The 20,719-nt window shown below is 34.3% G+C and overlaps 2 protein-coding genes across 2 annotated transcripts; both read left to right on the top strand.

Annotated features, from left to right (window-relative positions):
* Positions 1-1,435: 1,435 nt before the first annotated feature.
* Positions 1,436-15,779, top strand: LOC115705502 (brefeldin A-inhibited guanine nucleotide-exchange protein 5). The gene is made up of 34 exons (XM_030632845.2): positions 1,436-1,745; positions 1,939-2,099; positions 2,343-2,424; positions 2,583-2,826; positions 3,566-3,687; positions 3,761-3,819; positions 3,932-3,989; positions 4,079-4,163; positions 4,344-4,532; positions 4,707-4,765; positions 4,880-4,949; positions 5,053-5,121; positions 5,682-5,804; positions 5,894-5,947; positions 6,051-6,139; positions 6,271-6,367; positions 6,486-6,584; positions 6,713-6,913; positions 7,314-7,424; positions 7,507-7,691; positions 8,043-8,669; positions 9,179-9,596; positions 9,945-10,184; positions 10,307-10,430; positions 10,538-10,686; positions 11,184-11,540; positions 11,860-12,026; positions 12,104-12,375; positions 12,646-12,821; positions 13,031-13,147; positions 13,487-13,623; positions 13,740-14,025; positions 14,738-14,833; positions 15,425-15,779. Exons 2-34 carry the CDS (start codon positions 1,988-1,990, stop codon positions 15,485-15,487), a joined length of 5,337 nt encoding a protein of 1,778 aa, XP_030488705.2. The 5' UTR covers positions 1,436-1,745; positions 1,939-1,987; the 3' UTR covers positions 15,488-15,779.
* A 155-nt stretch (positions 15,780-15,934) lies between these two features.
* On the top strand, positions 15,935-18,440 carry LOC115705503 (glucan endo-1,3-beta-glucosidase 5). Its single transcript, XM_030632846.2, has 2 exons — positions 15,935-16,685; positions 16,995-18,440. The coding sequence occupies exons 1-2, from the start codon at positions 16,348-16,350 to the stop codon at positions 18,169-18,171; spliced, it is 1,515 nt and encodes a 504-aa protein (XP_030488706.2). The 5' UTR covers positions 15,935-16,347; the 3' UTR covers positions 18,172-18,440.
* The last annotated feature ends 2,279 nt before the right edge of the window (positions 18,441-20,719 follow it).

Here is a 20,719-nt window from a genome sequence, read left to right as displayed (position 1 = left end):
ATGATAGACCACCAAAGATAAATATTAATGTGGTGTTTGATGTAAGAAATTCTTTTAAGTATTTAAAGAGTTTGAGATTACACTTATAAACTTAAAAATGAGATTCACTTAAACATAAATCCTCCATTAAAATCATACCAAACACAAGTTTGGTTTTAAATTCAATTTAAAAACAAGCTACAATACAAATCTAACATCTAAAAACAAAACTAAAAATCTCGAGAAAAAAAAGACTAATTAGGATTTTTTTCTCCCGAATTTTGATTTGTACTAAATTATGCTTCTTGAACTCTTTTGGCCGTTAAAAATTCCCCCTGAACTATTGAGATTGTTAAATTTAAGAATTTTTGTCTAATTTCATTCAATTTTAATGTTTCAGTGATTGTTTATGTATCAAATCATGCTCTCAGAATTTGATATCTACCAAATCATGCCCTCAAACTTTGATATGTACTAAATCATGTCCCATAAACTTTCATCCATGTTAGAATTTTTTTACTAAAATTAGACAGAAGTCCTCAAATCTAACAATCTCAATAGTTGATGGAGAATTTTTAACGGCAAAAAAAGTTCAAGGGGCATGATTTGGTACATGTCAAAGTTCGGGAGGAAATCCTAATTAACAAAAAAAAAAAAAAAAAAAAAACTAAAAAAAACACAATAGATACAAATGTAACATCTAAAAACAAGCTCAACAGAAAATAAACTAAAGAATATCCAAAATAAATACTGAGAAAGACCCCTTCTCGTAACCCCAATGTTTTGAGCTGCCTTCAATTGTTACTGTGAGATTTTTGGGAATTTTTCTTCAACTTTGATATGAGATGGTTTTCAACTATTCATTATTATTTCGAGTCCTTGAAGATGGATGTAAATATAATTGAATAAAAATTTACTTATGTTTCAACGTAACATAAATAAATTTACATGTGTTTCTCATGTTAAATTCATTTATGTAAGTCTACTATTAAAAAATACTATATTTGCTAATAATTACTTTCAACATTCATACTTGGAATTGATAGAAGTGATTCGTAAGATGATTTTTACGCCATTCTATGTTTTTGGAAAGATTTGTCTTAAAAAAAAAAGATAATTAAAAATGTAAAGAATTGTGATGATGATTATGAATTTGAGTTTTTATGTTTTATTTTATAGTTGTAAGAATAATTATATCATTGTCATTCGTTGGGAGATAGTTCTTTAAGAAATATTAATATGAAGGGACAGTTCTTATTATATAGGCCCTTTTTAATGAGTTTCCTGGTCAAGTTTATTAATTAATACCAATTTTTGTTTTCACCTAGTGACATGTCGTTTACTCTTAAACGACAGTGTCCAACGACTTTGGAGGAGTAGAACTAGAAGAGATCTCTAATCTCTATGGACTATTTTTTTTGTTTGAAGAATATGGTATGCGATCGTATCACTATTAATTAATTTTCTTAACTGTTATCATATTTTTAAATCTAACCCAAACTTTCACTCTTTTTTTTTTTGATTGGCCTTTAAGGTTGCATAGAAGACTCATTCGCAATATTGTCGTTTTTGACAATAAAATAAAAATCTCAGGCAGCAGTGGCAATTGGCAATGTCTGAGGCTTCGCTCCGAGCTCCGTGAGAGAAGACCAGTAGCCTAGCCAGTAGGAGAAGAAGAGTGAAGCCTACTCTATAGATCACCAGATCTAATATACTCTCATCTCCTTCTTTTCAGATCTCTCTTTCGCAACTTGCAGAAATTTAAGGTACGTGTCTTTCTCTCCATTTCTCTGCAATTGCTCATCAATAGTAGCTCATTTCTTTATCGGATCTTGGCTCAATGGCTTTCGATCCGAGTTCTCGGCATTTGTTTCTTTACTGTGTTTCTTTTGGTTGATGCTAATTTATGTTAGGCGTCCTTTTTGATTAACAATTTTTTTTTTCTTTTTTTGGTTCAAGATTGGGGAGAATTGTAGAACGGGGAGAATTTTGATTGAAGAAAGTAAAAATGTCGGGTGGTGCAGCTGGTGGTTTTGTTACACGAGCATTTGAGTCGATGCTCAAAGAATGTTCGGGGAAAAAACATCCAGAACTTCAGAAAGCTATCCAGAATTATATAGGTTATGCTTCTTCTTAATTTGAAATTGATAATGTCGATTTTTCGATTACTTTTTGTTTGTTTGTGATTGAAATTAGAGGTGGCTGTTATTGACTAAAATTAGCAATGAACAGTTTTGTTTTGGTTTGTACGTTGCACCTTCATCACAATCATCCGCTTATTATATCAATTGTCCATCAAGCTTGAGATGAGAAAATTCATGGTGTAACTCACTAGTTTGTTTTGTTGTAATGTTGTTTCTCAGATGGTACGAAGGAGGTCAATCAGGTTCAGCCTCCCGCTTCCAGTGAGACAAACCAAGCTGCATCTGTGGCTGGTGATGAGAGGTTTGTAGTTTGTACTTCTAAGATTAATATAATATATTTTTTTTGATGCAATTATGTCAATTAACACTTCTTTAACATGCAAAACGTTACCTATCAAATTCTCTGTAACACCGTGATGTCCTTTAATTTTTGTGTCTTGGTATCCCTTTCGGTTGCAGTTCACTTGAAGATGGAGCTTCAAAAACAGAAAAGGAGCAAAGCCAGTCACAAACAGTTCCTCATGATGCCCAGGCTATTCCTGTTGCTAAGCCAGTGAGCATAAGTGCAACTATTTCAACTGTCTTGGCAAGTGCTGGGAATACTTTGGAGGGGTCAGTGGCGGAACTTGTGTTGAGTCCTCTTCGACTTGCATTTGAGACAAAGAACTTGAAAATCTTAGAATCTGCATTGGATTGTCTTCATGTATGTATTTGTCATGTTTATTTTATTTCTTAGTTTTTTATTTTCACGCTCTCAATTTATTGGTTCTTTGTTTAAGATTTTCCCTTCGGTTCTTGATGTCAGTTGCGTAAGATTGAGGAGATTAATAGATGGGAAGTGAATTTTGAGTTTGATTGAGAGATGTAATATGGGAACAGTAAATTTGCAAGACAAGCTTGAATTATTGGTTTTTGATATGCATGATCATGGAAATAAAAATATATGAAATTCTATTTTACTAGAGAAAGAGATACAAATTTCAAGTTGTTTCATTAAGTTATTTGCAATAGAAAAGGTAAGAATATTAGCATTATGTTGAAAGTGGTCGGATTGAGAAAAGGGACTTTTGAGAGGGAAATATTTGATTTTTCAGAATTTACATTTTAGGATATCTGCAAGGTTATGGGGTATTGAAGGATTTACATTTGAGTTCTATTAGTGAGTTTGATGCTGTTGTTTGAATAAATTGTTTTGAGTTAGAAGAACTAAGGCATGCTATTCAAATTCACTTTCTTATAATAAATATTCTGTAGTTTGATCTACTAGTGTGTCGATAATATGTGATCCTTGATAAGGTGCAAAAAGTATTGTGAAATCATATTCGATTTTAGAATCTCCTTAACTAAACTTTTCCACAGTTTTTTAATTACTTTTCGTCAGTTGATCTCCATTTGAATACATTTTGTAACTGCTAATTGATTCTCAAATCATATAAGCACAGAAACTCATTGCATATGATCATCTAGAGGGAGATCCTGGTTTAGATGGTGGTAAGAATGTACCAATGTTTACAGACATCCTGAACATGGTTTGCAGCTGTGTTGACAATTCATCACCTGATAGGTACTATTACAATTTTTTAAACCCTGTTTATGTCTTGTGTTACGCTTGTTTACTTACAAAAGTAAATATGCAGCACTGTTCTCCAAGTGTTGAAAGTCCTCCTTACTGCTGTAGCATCCACAAAATTCAGAGGTATGTTACTTGAGAGGATTTATGTTCACACTTATAAAAGGTGTCTTCTATTTCTCCATCGTTTTGATATTTGACCCTGAAAGGCTGTTAAGAGTGACATGTGATTATGCAGTCCATGGGGAACCTTTACTTGGAGTTATCAGAGTATGCTACAATATTGCTCTTCACAGGTATTTTTCATATGATCACAGGGTACTTGTATTAACTTTTAGGGTGTCGACTTTAAGTAGTACTCATGAAGTCTAGTTTGAATTTGTAGCAAGAGTCCTGTAAATCAAGCAACGTCTAAGGCAATGTTGACTCAGATGATCAGCATCATTATCAGGAGGATGGAGACTGACCAGGTTTATGATTTAAATTTTTCTTACCTCTGACTGATGCAGAATAATCTCTCTCTCTCTCTCTCTCTCTCTCTCTCTCTCTCTCTCTCTCTCTCTTCTTTTATATGTATATTGTGAGGTTTGGGTTTCCCAATATAAAGAACAAAGAATAATTCCTTGCATACCAATTACAATGTTTGACAGGGAGTTCAGGTAACATCTGGTTCTGTTGGACATACAGAAGCTCAGAGTTCAAATACCATGGAAGAAACTTCACTGGGGGAGGAAAATGACAAAGAAATAACTTTAGGTGATGCACTTAACCAAGCTAAAGAGACATCTCTTGCATCTGTGGAGGAACTACATAATCTTGCTGGTGGCGCCGACATCAAGGTGCCTGATACTTGTAGTTTACAGTATTTATATCCCTTGTGCTATCATTTATATTCTTCACCACAAAATTTATATTAAGAGCTTTTACACATTACTGGTGCTTAACATTCATACATTACCAGTTTTCTTTTGTTATAATGAAGTTACCTTTTGGCCCCTCAAAATCTTGTCTAGGGTTTAGAGGCTGTCCTTGACAAAGCTGTGCATATTGAAGATGGTAAAAAGATAACACGGTAAGAATATGATTTTATACTCTTTGATTACTGCTTATTTCTATAGCACTGATGCTTGTTTCTAGTAATGAGGAAAAAATATACTGATGTTTGTTTGCCCTAAATCTATTAAAGTGGGATTGATCTTGAAAGCATGGGCATAGTCCAACGTGATGCTTTGCTGGTATTCCGCACCCTGTGCAAGGTAGATGACTTGAACAAAAAAATCCTGATGTTTTTTAATAACCTCTCCAAATTTTTTCCCTGGTATTTAATTTTCTCTGACTTGAAAAATATATTACTTGCAGATGGGCATGAAGGAAGATAGTGATGAAGTCACATCCAAGACTCGAATCTTGTCTCTCGAGCTTCTGCAGGTCCGACTGCTGTAAAATTTTCTTTCATGTGCACATTCTCATCTGTTGAGGCTTAACCTTTAAAACTCCGAATTAAATAATTTTAATAATGAAATAAAAATAAAAGAAAGCAGAGTGTAGACTTATATGCTTTTTGTAGGCATATAAACAGTTGATGAAATTTTTGACTGAAGCATGATGATTAATTACATTGAACTAATATCATTATATGTGGTATTTTACAATTTTCTTAACACTTATCCTCCTGTTGAACACCTACAATCTTGGATACAGAAACTATAGCAAATAACTCGATAGTTCCTTAGAGAAATTGAACTTCATACCTCACGAAAGCAAACTATGGGCTTTTGACCAAGGGTTGGGGGTTACAGTATTTGAGTATCTAATAAAAATCAAATGCATTTATCTACAGTTTACACATTTTGATCACCTTTTTGTTTCTATACCTATTTATGCAAATATATATGTATAATATATAGATATATATAATATCTCTGCAATTTTTTTTTTCTCATAAATGAAAGAAACTATTTTATCTACTATGTTATGTTGTATTTCAGGGTTTATTAGAAGGAGTAAGCCATTCATTTACAAGGAACTTCCATTTTATTGACTCAGTGAAAGCCTATCTTTCATATGCTTTGCTGCGGGCATCAGTTTCACAGTCCCCTGTCATCTTCCAGGTTTACATGCAACTAATTGCTGTTAATGAGATTTTTTTTACTCTTTTGTGAGATATTTTTGTCCTCATCATGTTTTTCTTTTCTGTCAGTATGCAACTGGAATTTTCTTGGTGCTTTTGTTGCGTTTCAGAGAAAGTCTTAAAGTATGTCTATGACCTTGATAAACTAGTTACATAAACTTCTTTCTAAAATAGTAAATTTTTAATTTGTTTTCCTTTCTCATGTATACAACGACTACATTTGCAGGGTGAAATTGGCATCTTTTTTCCTTTGATTGTTTTACGATCATTGGATGGCTTGGAATGTTCTGCTAACCAAAAAATAAGTGTTCTACGGTATATTTCTCTCTGATTACTATATGCCAGCTGTTAGATGTTAACTTTTCTTTTTCTGGGGATGTTTTTCTGCTGATCAGTATTTTATAAGGTTGTTTCTATTGTCCTCTGACTACTGGTGATTTTTGCAGGATGCTTGAGAAAGTATGCAAGGATCCTCAGATGCTTGTTGACATATTTGTAAACTATGATTGTGATCTTGAGTCACCAAATTTATTTGAACGCACGGTATAACTCCCATATAGTATTTCAAAAAATTTCTGTTCAGGTTTTAATAAAAGTTTTTAGTAATGTGGCTGCTTAGGCACACCTAACGCTCTCACAATGCAATTTATTACTGGTGCAGGTTACTTCGCTATCTAAAATATCTCAAGGGACTCAAAGTACAGACCCTAATTTAACTGTGTTGTCGCAGACAACTTCAATTAAAGGCTCATCGCTTCAGGTTGGTTCGTTGGTGTGGATTACAAAATGAAATTAAGGGATATTTAATAATTTTTTTTCTGCAACAACCTACTGTGTTATTTCAGCAGAAATTGCTGGATGACAATTTTTCTTCCTTCACCCTTTCAGTGCCTTGTGAGTGTTCTCAAGTCACTAGTTGATTGGGAAAATGCTCGTAGAGAATCAGAAAGCCAGCATAAAAGTATTCAATCTCTTGAACAAGAAGCTTCAACGGGAGAATCTGTGGATGTGAAAACCAGGGATGGTTTGACCAGTAACTTTGAGAAGGCAAAGGCCCACAAATCAACAATGGAAGCTGTCATTGCTGAAGTAAACGAAAATTAACAATTTTTTTTTAAAAAATCTTTTCTTCTAGGTTTTGTTTGGACCTTGGATTTTACTATGGAAATTTTTATGAAGGAAAACAGTAGGGAAAAAGAGAATGTTTTACATAAATTTGATTCGAGACTTTTATTAATATAATTATTTTTGTATATAAATTATACTATACTCAAGTTTTAATTTTTCTAAAAATAGAAATCTTAATTTATTGATTCAATCCAAACATGAATAAATGGAATCCCTTGGATTTCTTTTGTTTTCCCCTTAAAATTCAAGGTTCAAACAAGGCTTTTAAATGTTATACTGTACTTGGGTTTGTATTGTCCTGATGCCCTTTTGGGTGCACCAAGCAGTCAGAGGCTCATGTATGTTTCTAATTGAATTGCAGTTTAACAGGAAACCAGTAAAGGGTGTAGAGTATTTAATATCAAATAAGTTGGTGGAGAATACACCTTCTTCAGTGGCCCAATTTTTGAGAAGTAATCCAAGTTTGGACAAGGTCTGTTGTACTTATGTTCTAGAATGTGTTTCCTTTTTGTCATCTTTGATGACAGCTTCTTATTCTTATTCCGAAATTTCAGGCAATGATCGGGGATTATCTGGGCCAGCATGAAGAATTTCCTCTTGCTGTGATGCATTGTTATGTGGATTCCATGCAGTTTTCAGGAATGAAGTTTGATTCTGCTATCCGTGAATTTCTTAAAGGATTTCGACTTCCAGGGGAAGCCCAAAAGATAGATCGTATAATGGAGAAGTTTGCAGAGCGGTAATTGATTCGCTATGTACATTACTCCCATTAGTATTTTGTGCACACTATTTGCATTCTCAACATCCCTCTCGCCTGAAATGTGGTTTAATTTCATTTTCATGCAGACATTTTTTCTTAGATTTTTTGATAAGTCTTTTCATAAACATATTGATGATTGAATTTTTTTTTTTTTGATAACTATCCATGATTGAGATTAAAGTGGAGTAGACACCCTTAGCACTTAGGAAAAAAAACTTTGGTTTTCCCTGAACTGGTCAGATACAGGAACCATATCCATGCAAGAAATTTAGAAAGTTACCTACTTTTACACTCATCGGTGATTTATGATGCATTTCTTATCTCGTGCAGATATTGTGCCGATAATCCAGGTCTTTTCAAAAATGCGGATACCGCATATATTCTTGCATATGCAGTTATAATGTTAAACACTGATGCCCATAATCCAATGGTGTGGCCTAAAATGTCCAAGTCTGATTTTGTCCGTATGAATGCTGCAAATGATCCTGAAGAATCTGCTCCTAGAGATCTCTTAGAAGATATCTATGATTCCATTGTTAAAGAAGAGATTAAGATGAAGGATGAGGCATTTGGAGTTGAGAAAAGTGGCAGAAATAAACCAGAAGGTGAAGAGAGAGGCCGCTTGGTCAGCATTCTTAATTTGGGCCTTCCCAAAAGGCAGTCTACAACTGATACTAAGTCTGAGAGTGAAGCTATAATTAAGCAAACACAGGCAATATTTCGGAATCAAGGAATAAAAAGAGGGGAATTTCATACTTCTCAGCAGATAGAACTTGTAAGGCCTATGGTTGAAGCTGTGGGATGGCCTTTACTTGCAACTTTTTCGGTTACTATGGAAGAGGGTGAAAATAAGTCTAGGGTTGCTCTTTGCATGGAGGGATTTAAGGCTGGAATACATATCACGCACGTGCTTGGAATGGACACCATGCGCTATGCTTTCCTAACATCATTGGTCAGGTATAATTGTTAAACTTTTTTTATATTAATTGGACCTCCCCTCCTTTTAGCTTAATTAAACAATTACCTTAAGTTTTCAAAGGGTACAGAATCATCTTCTTAAATTTTAGTTTATAAGCAAATCTACCCATAGTCTAAAATAGTAAAATTAGTTAAAATTAACATGCTTTTGTCAAAATCCAAATTTCAAACTTAAAATTTAACTTGTTAAATGGAAATAAAATTTTTAAAGTCCACAAAAGAAAATGTTTTTTTCTTCTTAAAAAAATTTCATTTATATTTTGTTTTCAAGTTTTGATAAGTGTACTTTTGTTTTAATTTCTACTTGAATTAGATTTATTTGTAAATGTGAATTCTAAAGAGAGAATTTGATATTTTTGATTTTGTAAGGTGGATTGTTTAATCTTTATTATAATGGAGGGGAGATTGTTATTATCTCATACTATTGTATGTATGGTGAAAAAAATGTTTTTTACTACAAAAAATTAAATATTGAATTTGTATCTCAGGTTCACTTTCTTGCATGCTCCAAAGGAAATGCGCAGTAAAAATGTAGAAGCTTTGCGGACACTATTGGGTCTTTGTGACACAGAGACTGACGCCCTTCAGGACACATGGAATGCAATATTGGAGTGTGTTTCTCGTCTTGAATTCATTACATCGACTCCTGCCATTGCTGCTTCTGTTATGCATGGATCGAACCAAATTTCAAGAGATGCTGTGCTTCAATCCCTGAAAGAGTTGGCTGGGAAACCTGCTGAACAAGTATTTGTTAATAGTGTTAAACTTCCCAGTGATTCTGTCGTTGAATTCTTCAATGCTCTTTGTGGTGTATCAGCTGAAGAATTAAAGCAAAGTCCTGCTCGCGTGTTCAGCTTACAGAAACTTGTTGAGATCAGCTACTACAATATGGCACGTATACGCATGGTATGTCTCATATATAATAAAAACACTCTTACATGCTATCAGATGTGGTCCCTTGTCTTAATTTACTTTGGGGATCTCTTAAATCTATTGGTATTGTTACTACAAGAGATATAAGGTAGTAGATGTCATATCACGTGATTGGTTAAAACATGTATATTTGTGTCAATGCATGGTTATGTGCTGTAGCCAATTATTCTTATCAGCTATCATAGCATATTTTGCCAAGGATTTTCAGATTTTTGGTATTAGTTACGGTGTCTGCCATCCACATCTGTTATCCATATCACGTATTAGTTATTTGTGGCTTCTTGGTTATTTTCTTACAGAAACATTTTACTGATTTTTCAGGTCTGGGCTAGAATATGGTCTGTATTGGCAAATCATTTCATTTCAGCTGGGAGCCACCCCGAGGAGAAAATTGCTATGTATGCCATAGATTCTCTACGGCAGCTTGGTATGAAGTATTTGGAGCGTGCTGAACTTGCTAATTTTACATTCCAAAATGACATTCTCAAACCATTTGTTGTCCTTATGCGCAATAGTCGAAGTGAATCCATAAGGAGCCTCATTGTTGATTGCATTGTCCAAGTATGTCTATATGACTAACTTCTACTGAATCCTCTTTTAAAAGACATTTTTTTTCCTTGTGAACTTCAACTATTTATATATTGTTTTTATTTGAAGTTTATATTTTCTGGTGACTATTGTAGATGATAAAATCCAAAGTGGGGAACATTAAGTCTGGATGGCGTAGTGTCTTTATGATTTTCACAGCTGCTGCAGATGATGATTTGGAATCAATAGTTGATAGTGCATTTGAAAATGTTGAACAGGGTAAAACTTTCTGTTTTTCATTACTTACAATGTTTTAACTAGATATTAGAGTAGTAATTCTTTGCCTATTTTATTAGTAGTATATCTAACTTCGGTGGTATTTGCAGTTATCTTGGAGCACTTTGACCAAGTTGTTGGAGACTGTTTTATGGATTGCGTAAACTGTCTTATCAGGTTTGCGAATAATAAAACTTCGCACCGAATCAGTTTGAAAGCTATTGCACTTTTGCGTATATGCGAGGATCGTTTGGCAGAGGTTTGTCGTTTAGTCTTCAGTCCTGTTTTGTCTTTTGATTTATGTTTGATATAGTTTTGATGTCTTATATTTTTGGGAGGACCTTGCTTTATCTTGGTGCAATACTTTTCCTCTGGTGAATTCACTGAAAGCCACTAGATATGAATGATTTGTGCAATTTGTTATTTTTACTTTGTTAGTTCTACCAGACCCTTCAATTGTGACACACTGATTGATTGGCTGCCTTTACATAGATATCCAGAATATATTATTATTTATCATCATAATCATCATCATCGTTATTCTTCTTCTTATTATTATTATTATAACAAAGAAATTCATGATAGGACTCTGATTCATCATATTGATGGTATACTTGTGACTACCATAAATCATCACTATTTATGCTTGTTTTACTTGAATATTCTTTGTTTACTTAGATTGATTTTACTAAGGTTGTATGGACTCTGTGCTCTTTCTCAATTTTGAGCCTTTTTAACAAAGTTCGGTAATTTTAGGGTCTTATACCTGGTGGTGCTTTGAAGCCCATTGATGCAAGTGTGGATGAAGCTATGGATGTGACTGAGCATTATTGGTTTCCAATGCTTGCTGGCTTGTCTGATCTAACATCAGATCCAAGACCAGAGGTCAGAAGCTGTGCGCTTGAAGTTTTGTTTGATTTACTAGATGAGAGGGGTAAAAAGTTTTCACCATCTTTTTGGGAGAGCATATTCCATCGTGTATTGTTTCCCATTTTTGATCACGTGAGACATGCTGGAAAGGAAAACTCACTTTCTTCTGATGATGATTTGCTGCGTGAATCAAGCATTCACTCGCTTCAATTGCTCTGCAACCTTTTCAATACTTTCTATAAGGTACTTTTATGCTTCCTTATCGGCTTTTTGTAGTGTATTATACTTGCTACTAGTATAGACAGATATAGTGAAAAAGAAATGAATATTTTACTATTGAGCTTATGATTTGGTTCTGATGCTAGGTTACTTGAAATTTATGGTTTCAAAAATGAATGGGAGTTTACTGTCTCTTTCCAACAAAAAGTTTGGCATATTCAATTTTTAATGTAGTGTTGCACTTTAACATGTTTGTATGAAGTGTCCAATCGAGAATTCAACCTGCACTTAACATCCAGGACATTACTGTTGAACTTTCTAAATTATGTCTTTCTATCGGCAGGAGGTTTGTTTTATGCTGCCACCACTTCTCAGTTTGTTGTTGGATTGTGCCAAAAAGACAGACCAGTCAGTGGTTTCAATATCCCTTGGTGCGTTAGTGCATCTCATAGAAGTTGGAGGGCATCAATTCAGTGAGAGCGATTGGGATACCTTGTTGAAAAGCATTAGGTAAGTATAATTCAGCTTACTTGAACGTCTTTAGTATGTTTTTCAAATACTTATCTTTTCTCTGTTTCCATTGTCAGAGACGCTTCATACACCACACAACCGCTTGAGCTTCTTAATGCTTTGGGATTCGAGAACAACAAACCATTAATTAAAGATCAAGAGATCAATTGGGCTGATAGCTCTTCCCCACATGCTGCTGATATTCATCAGTTTGATGCCAATGACGATGGAAAGGTACCTCCATTGACACCCAGCAGTGTCGATGGTGCTGGAAGAACTCATAATGCTGCAGCCTTCACTGACCATAATCAACAATCAGGGCTGCGTGTGAACTTGGATGGTTCTGAAGGTTAGATTTATAAATCTAAAGAGAAAAGTCAGAGCATTTGTAGTAGTTAGTTGGTACTTGGTGTGTAGATATTAATAGTGACAGGATAAACTTAGCAATGGAATGGACATTATCAATTATGATATCAAAATTTAATTCATGGTGCCTGGAGAGTTCACTTGATTCTGATGCCTTGATTAGTGGGGCTAGTTTTGCATTTGTATCTGCACATTAAGAAAGTTGAACGAATGTCTTCAATATCATAAATATTTATTTACCATGCAATTGCAGGCCTTCCCTCACCGTCTGGAAGAAGTCCAAAACCTGCTGAAGGTGGTAGTCTCCAACGGAATCAGACGATAGGTCAAAGAATTATGGGAAATATGATGGATAATCTTTTCCTCAGAAATCTTACCTCAAAAAAGAGCAATGTTTCTGAGGCTTCAGTGCCATCGTCTCCAATTAAGGTACTACTGTAGAAGATATTTTGTTTCAGATAGCATAATTCAGATGGTAGTTTATGTATAGCGTTTACTGTTAAGGTGACATATGCATTTTTACCATTCACATTTTCTCTTGTATTTGAAAGATTTTGTTTTACCTGATATTGACTACGTAAAACCTCTAATCATTGCATATTTGATCTTCTCCATCCCCTTTTTCAACATTTCTTTAGGTACCCGATGTAGTGGAACCCGATGTCAAAGATGAGGAGGAGAGTCCACTCATGAGTACCATTAGAGGAAAATGCATCACTCAGTTATTGCTTCTTGGAGCCATTGACAATATACAGGTTGGTTTGTATTGTATGTTCAACTCTCTGTGTGCGCCTATAAATATTTTATTTAATTATCTAAGTTCGGTTTGAAATCCAATCTAGGGAACCTTTTAGCATTTAATATAAGAATAGTGTCGCCCTTGAAAGCTACAGTGCCTGGAGTCAAACTAGTGCTCCAAGCGTGTTGTTAAGTTTGTTCATCACCATATATAACAAGGCTGTAGGGGTAATAACATAGAAAATAAACAATGGAGTTCATAGCTCGAGCAAATATCACCATTTTGGCCTTTGAAGGGGGCTAGGGATTATTAAATTGTCTGTACACTGTTTAATTAAATATTATTTTAATTGCAGAAAAAATATTGGAGCAAATTGAAAGTAGCACAGAAGATTGTTATAATGGACATCTTGCTGTCTCTGTTAGAGTTTGCTGCTTCATATAATTCATATACCAGCCTCAGAACACGCATGCACCAACTGCCTGATGAAAGGTATGACACGTGATGTTGCATAATTTCTTCTTCTTCTCTCTCTCTCTCTCTCTCTCTCTCTCTCTCTCTCTCTCTCTCTCTCTCTTTTTAAATAACACTAGCTCACTATTTGATAGGCCACCTTTAAATCTTCTCCGCCAAGAATTAGCTGGAACTTGTATATATCTAGACATTTTACAGAAATCAACTTCTGGGTTTAATGACAAGAAGGATGATGATGTTTCTACCAACAATGATGATCAACATGAAGAAGATAAACTTGAAGGACTAGCAGAAGAGAAACTAGTGTCTTTTTGTGAACAGGTACTCCGGGAAGCTTCTGATTTGCAGTCCACTGCTGGCGAGACCACTAACATGGATATTCACCGAGTTCTGGAGTTGCGGTCTCCCGTTATTGTTAAGGTATTAAGTCAACAATGTAATGTTTAGTTGTTCTGTTCTGAACATTTAGATTTTAGTTTGTAATGTGTATCGTTCTATTATAGTTATGATTTTACTAGGTATTAAGGTATGAGTGATGGAGATCACATGCCTAGCTTACTTTATTCTCATATATGTACACTTAAAAAGATTAAAACTAGAATAAATATTTATATGATTTATTTTGTCGATAACTAGAAGTGTAGTTTGATGTGGATTATTATAATTAACTGCCTAGTGACTGGATTTTTGTTTTTTAGCTTCTTAGTTTCTGATTTACTTTTCATAAACAGGCCTTGTTGTGGTTCATTATTTCTTAAACTTCTCTCGAATTTATCAACCACAGTTTATCTCTAAGAATCTTCTCCTTTCTCTTCTCTCTTGGTTTTGCATATTTGTTTCTAGAACAAACTTATCCATGCAGAAGACTTTAAGATTCCACTTTTATATGTGTTCTGCGTCATTTACGTTCCAAAATGGTTTGATCCCTTGTATGAATTGGTCACACATCTTTCTATATTTATTATTTGGTTGGGCATCCATAACGTGTATTATATGATGTACTACTCAGTAGTCAGTACTTCTGCGTCACATGGCATCAATAATTTTTTGACTAGATTACAGGTTTGACAATCTGGGTATTTCTAATGAGAACAGTCAGTAGTGCTGACATTTTTTTATTGCATTCTTTCAGGTGCTTAATGGCATGTCCTATATGAACAAAAAGATTTTCAGAAGACACTTGAGAGACTTTTATCCTCTGCTTACGAAGCTTGTATGCTGTGACCAGGTAATCTTATTTACTTTAATGAGCACAATTGATAGAATTTGTTGCCTGTATAATGTATTTCTGAGCACCCTGTAACACCAATATATTGTTCTAGAGGGGGATGAATACTTCAATTTCGGGATTTTTTCCGTACTATGCCTGTGCGATAACTTTGATAGGTGCTACTGAGTCTAGTTCAGTGGTGAGAGAGAAAGGGATAAAGTGGAAGTTTCATATTCGTACTTGTAACCTCCATGTTTCTGACTTGTGTATTAAGTGTGCTAGTTCTATTGATAGGAGAATACAGGATCTCTCACTTTTTATCATTACTTTGGACAAATTAGGTGTTCTAATATAGGGAGTTCTAGCTTACAATACAAATATGTATAAATATATACTCAGGGAGTTCGAGTATGATCATCATACTTTTTTTGCATCCCTACATGAGCTTGACTTTTGGTTTGAACTAAATAAGTTATAAGGAGTCCGAGCCTGACCATTGTTCCTTCTGTGCTTTACTACATGCGCTTGACTTTTTGTACTCTTAGGGATGTGGCTTACTTATCAGTTAACTAGAATGGTTGATACATTGATTGTTCTTGATTTGTTTAGATGGATGTTCGCGGAGCTCTTGCTGATCTTTTCAGGGCTCAACTAAAAGCTCTTCTGCCATAGTTTTGTGAATTCTGTGAGAAAGGAATGGATTTCAACATCACTGCTGAGCTGCTACTGCTCAGCCTATAGCTAACAACACCGATTGTTTCTTAGTGTAATTTTGTGCCCACAATTTGATTTGTTCAGAAACTGGCATTATTTTATTTCTCATTTTCTCCGGCTTTATGGTTAGTGAAATTAGAAAGAGAGGTAGGAGAAAAGGAAGTATTATTTTGAATTTTATTATGTGTATTAATACCCCGATTTTGTTACTTTATAGTTAAAAAAGTATCCCAAGATGGTTGTTCTTGTTCCTGGGGTCCCATAGTGATTAGCAACTATTTTGATTAATTAATTTCCATTAAAATGTTGTAGAGTGTATTGTTGTATTTTATGCCGTGGATCATCTTAATATCGTAACATGGTTCGACATTTTAAATAGCAAAGAATTCGAAGGTGTTGATTGGTGGAATTATTTATTATTCACTTTCCACTTGTAATTGCAATTAATACGGGAATCATAGGGTAGGACGCGTGTACCTTTCAGAAACTGAAACTTTTGGTGTTGAAAAAGGCTCTAAAAGGTTCTTTCTTGAAATGGGTTTTCTCTTGGGAAGATATACCAACACCAAATGCTCACCAACAAGTATACCACAACCAAATTCCCTCCATGTAGTAGGATTCTTCACTGTTCAATATATAATATGATCAATCATTCAAATGGGTTTGCCTTAGAATCGAGTTCTTTGTTGTATTTTCATGTGATTCCTTACCTTTCCTTCCACTAAAGTTACTAGGAACCTTTTTAAAGTAGTGCTGAATTCAAAGTCTCTCTTCACATGTCTCTTTGAGTTAGTACAGAGAGAAAATCATCACGAGACATGGGTTCACGTTACTGTTGGATTTTCATGCTCTTTTGCATGATCAGTGAATGTTTTACAGTAGGCGTTCTTGGCTTTGCTGCAAACTGGGGAACTCGTTCAACTCATCCACTGCCACCAAACATAGTTGTGAAGCTCCTCAAAGACAATGGATTTAACAAGGTGAAGCTATTTGAAGCTGACCCTGGTGCTCTTAAGGCTCTTGCAAAATCTGGTATTGAAGTTATGATCGGCATACCTAATGAATTCTTGGCACCTCTTGCTGGCAGTGTTGGTTTTGCTGAGAATTGGGTGTCTCGTAACGTCTCAGCCTATGTCACAATAGGAGTTAATATAAGGTAATTAATAATCATGCTTTGCTTGCCCTATTAGTATGGGAAATAAAAATTCTAATCACAAAAGTCGATATCTACAATTATTAGTTCCAAATAAACTTTTAGATTAGTTACACTTTTTTTCTTTAGACAAATGCATAAAGACAACTAACTTAACAGAAATTTAAAAAATACGGCTAATGGGCTCCTTTCGAATTTTTCTAATCTTGTCTGTTTCCCACATTCTTGTTGTACTAACTAATGTTTAACACCATTTGTATGTACTTTTATACACAATCGAGTTGTAAACCAAATATACATGTGTAAATGCAGGCACGTGGCAGTTGGGAATGAACCATTTTTGAAAACATACAAAGATACTTTCCTCCAAACAACACTCCCAGCTCTTCAAAATGTACAAGCAGCTCTAATAAAAGCTGGTTTAGGCAAACAAGTTAAAGTAACAGTCCCATTAAACGCCGACGTTTACCAAACCGATAGTGGTCTTCCTTCAGGGGGAGATTTCAGAGCCGATATCCATACCCTCATGATCAACATCATCAAATTCCTAAGCGACAATGGCGGACCTCTCACCATCAACATCTACCCATTCCTGAGTCTCCAAGCTGACCCTCACTTCCCCAAAGAGTACGCTTTCTTCGGCAGCACTTCCAACCCAATCGTCGACGGTTCCATCACTTACAACAACGTAATGGAAGCTAATTTCGACACCCTCGTCACAGCTCTAGAGAAAAATGGGTTCCCCTCCATGCCAATCATAATCGGCGAAATGGGCTGGCCCACTGACGGTGACCCAAACGCGAATTACGAAAACGCTAAACGATTCAACCAAGGTCTCATTAAGCGAATTGTTCAAGGACAGGGGACCCCAAAACGGTCTACTCTGCCTGATGTCTATATCTTTGCTCTAATCGATGAAGATGCCAAGAGTATCGACCCAGGGAACTTTGAGAGACACTGGGGTATTTTCAATTTTGATGGGACAGTAAAATACAATCTCGATATGGGTAATGGAAAGAATTTGGTTCCGGCCAAAGGGGTCAGGTATTTGGCTCGGCAATGGTGTATAATGGCGCCACAAGCCAATCTAATGGACCCCAATTTGGCTGAGAGTGTTAAGTATGCTTGTACTTATGCGGATTGTACAAGTTTGGGATATGGGTCGTCGTGTGGGATGCTTGACCCTAAAGGTAACGCCTCTTATGCTTTCAACGTGTATTACCAGACCATGAACCAGAGGAAAGACGCTTGTGCCTTTAATAACCTTTCAACCATCACCACCGTCGATCCCTCGCCGGCGGGTCCCGGCGGTGGTAACAATACTTGTCGGTTTCAGATCATGATCGACTTGGGAAAGCACGAACTGGGTCGGTCTCCGCCGCGGTCGGCGGCTTCTCCTTCGATTCTTGGGCTTGGAAACGACGGTTCCCGCTTTGTCGTAATGATGAGCCTCGGTGTCGTTTTATTAGTCTCTGTGTTTATAAGCTGAGTTTTTTTTTTCCTCTGGCTACTTTTACTTATTTTTAATATTTATTTATTTATTTTGAGCTATTTTTATTGGCCAATTGTGTACATAAGTTGCAAATTGTAAAAAAATACCAGTTCGGTTCATATAGGAAACAAATAACAAGAGTCAATCTCTTTTACAGATTTTTTATTTTATATCAAAAGTACCAATTCATAAATGTAATTAAGTTTAATTTGCGGTCGAATTCTCTAAAATTTTGAGTTTGATACGATAAACTTACATTACTAAAATTTTAGGGTATAATTCTCCAAATTTTAATTATGTTTTGTTCTCCACTTTTTTATCCATTTTGATATGTTAATTACCAAATAAACTTGCTAAGAAAGAGTTGTGTTTGGAAGTAACTGTGTAATTATTAAGTAGGATAATTACTAAGGTGGTAATTACACACTTTAGTAATTACATTATATTTTAAAATGCAAAGTGTGTTTGGATATGAGGTAGTAATTACATATGAATTCTTAATATCTTGTTTGGCAAAATAGTTAATAATTACATGAGAAAATGATATTTTTTAGTAGCTAATGTTTAATATGGAAAGTTTTTAGTAATTACACAGTATAATTACATTCAATTCTCATGGGGCGCCATGAGAATTGGAGAGTGTAATTGGAACCCCTCAATTACTTCCAATTGCAGACAAACATATTAAATTGTGTAATTACCTCCAATTACACATAAATCCAATTACATTGTGGCTTTCCAAACGCACAATCTTTTACTTTGTAATTGCTCAATAAATTTTATGGTTCATAGTCTTGCCAAACTTGCTCTTTCTCTTGATGATAGGAGAGTTTGGTGGTTAGGATTATCAAAGTTAATGTAAGTCTTCAGACTTGATTTTTGACTTATGCTTAATCAGAAATTTTTTTCATTTAAAAAAAATATTTACACGTGACATAATTTTATTAGTATATGTTATTTTATTTATTTAAATATTATAAAAATTATTAAAATAATTTTTTTAAAAAATAGTTACTTTTTCTTTTATCTTCTCTTCTCTTCTCCTCTTTTTCTTCTTCACACCAAGCTCGACGTTAGGATTTGCAAGGGGGAAGGAAACCTTCGAGTTCTGTGAGTTCTCAGGTTGCGTTGCCGAAGGTGGCGGTGTTGGTGATGACGTGATAACGAGAGCACCAATAGGGAGAAAGGGAAGTTGGGTTCAGGGTTCTCAGGTTCGAGAAAAGGGATCGGAGGTCCACTTAAGGTGAAAGGGGAGGGCTTCCTGGCCCGTCACTGGCGCTGCAAGCAGAGAGAGAGAGAGAGTTTGAGGAAGAAGAAAAGAAAAAGGAAAAAAAAAGAAAAAAATTATTATTTTGATTTTTTTTAAATTTTATAATATTTTTTAATTATTTATTATAATATTTAAATTATTGATATTAGGTGGACTAACAAAAATTTGTCACGTATACATTTTTGTACACAGTGATAATTCACTTTGACACTTAACAAACTAAAGTGGATACTAAAACAGAATTGAAATTTGAGAAATTTTATCCCAAAAATTCAATAATGGAGATTGATTGTACTAAACTCAAAAATTTATAGAGTTTGACCGTAAATTATCTTATAATTAATATCAAACTTAATGATTACCAAATGAAATAATTTTTCTAGTTATCAAAAGAAATAGAATTTAAGATTCCTTTTGATGAATTTAACTTTATGAAAATAAATTTAGTAATTCAAGATAATTATATTATAAATATTTATCATTTTTATACTATAATATATATTTAAATTCAAATATTTTAATTTATAATTATATATTTTTTTAACAATGAATATTCATTAAAAATAATTAAGAGTTAAATACATCATCAAATAAAAATGACAAATTATCTATCCAAATTAGTTGGTCATTCACCATGTACATGACGACTAATTCTAAAAAAAAAATAGATAGCAAACTAGCAATAATAAGAAAATTAATAAAAATCAATACTAACAATTAGTTCATTAGCTAATTAGTTAGTAATTACTTCTCTTTTCTGGCAAATCTCTCTCTCTCTAGCTCTTAGTTTCTCTCTTGTTCATGCTCATTTTAAATTCTACATATCATAACATTACAAAAAAGTGATCTTTCAGAAAATACAAAAATTAAAGTTATACAATTAGATTTTAAATAATTAGGCTAATTAGGATTTTTGTCTCCCGAACTAACATATACCAAATTACGTCCTTTAAACTTTTAAGGTCGTTAAAAATCACTTCTGAACTATTGGGATTATTAGATTTAAGGACATTTGTCTAATTTTAGTAAGAAAACTCTAACATGGATGAAAACTCAGGGGCATGATTTGATATATATCAAAGTTTGAGGGGCATGATTTGATAGATATCAAAATCTAAGGAGCATGATAGTATATAAATAATCATTGAATTAGTAAAATTAAATGAAATTAGACAAAAATTCTTAAATTCAACAATCTCAATAGTTTAGGGAGAATTTTTAATGGCCATAAAAGTTCAGGAGGCATGATTTAGTACATGTTAAAATTTAATGGAC

The sequence above is a fragment of the Cannabis sativa genome, chromosome 1 (genome assembly GCF_029168945.1).
Source record: "Cannabis sativa cultivar Pink pepper isolate KNU-18-1 chromosome 1, ASM2916894v1, whole genome shotgun sequence".
Taxonomy (NCBI): domain Eukaryota; kingdom Viridiplantae; phylum Streptophyta; class Magnoliopsida; order Rosales; family Cannabaceae; genus Cannabis; species Cannabis sativa.
The sequence above is the reverse complement of the archived record's forward strand: the minus strand, read 5'-3'. Positions and strand labels throughout refer to the sequence as shown.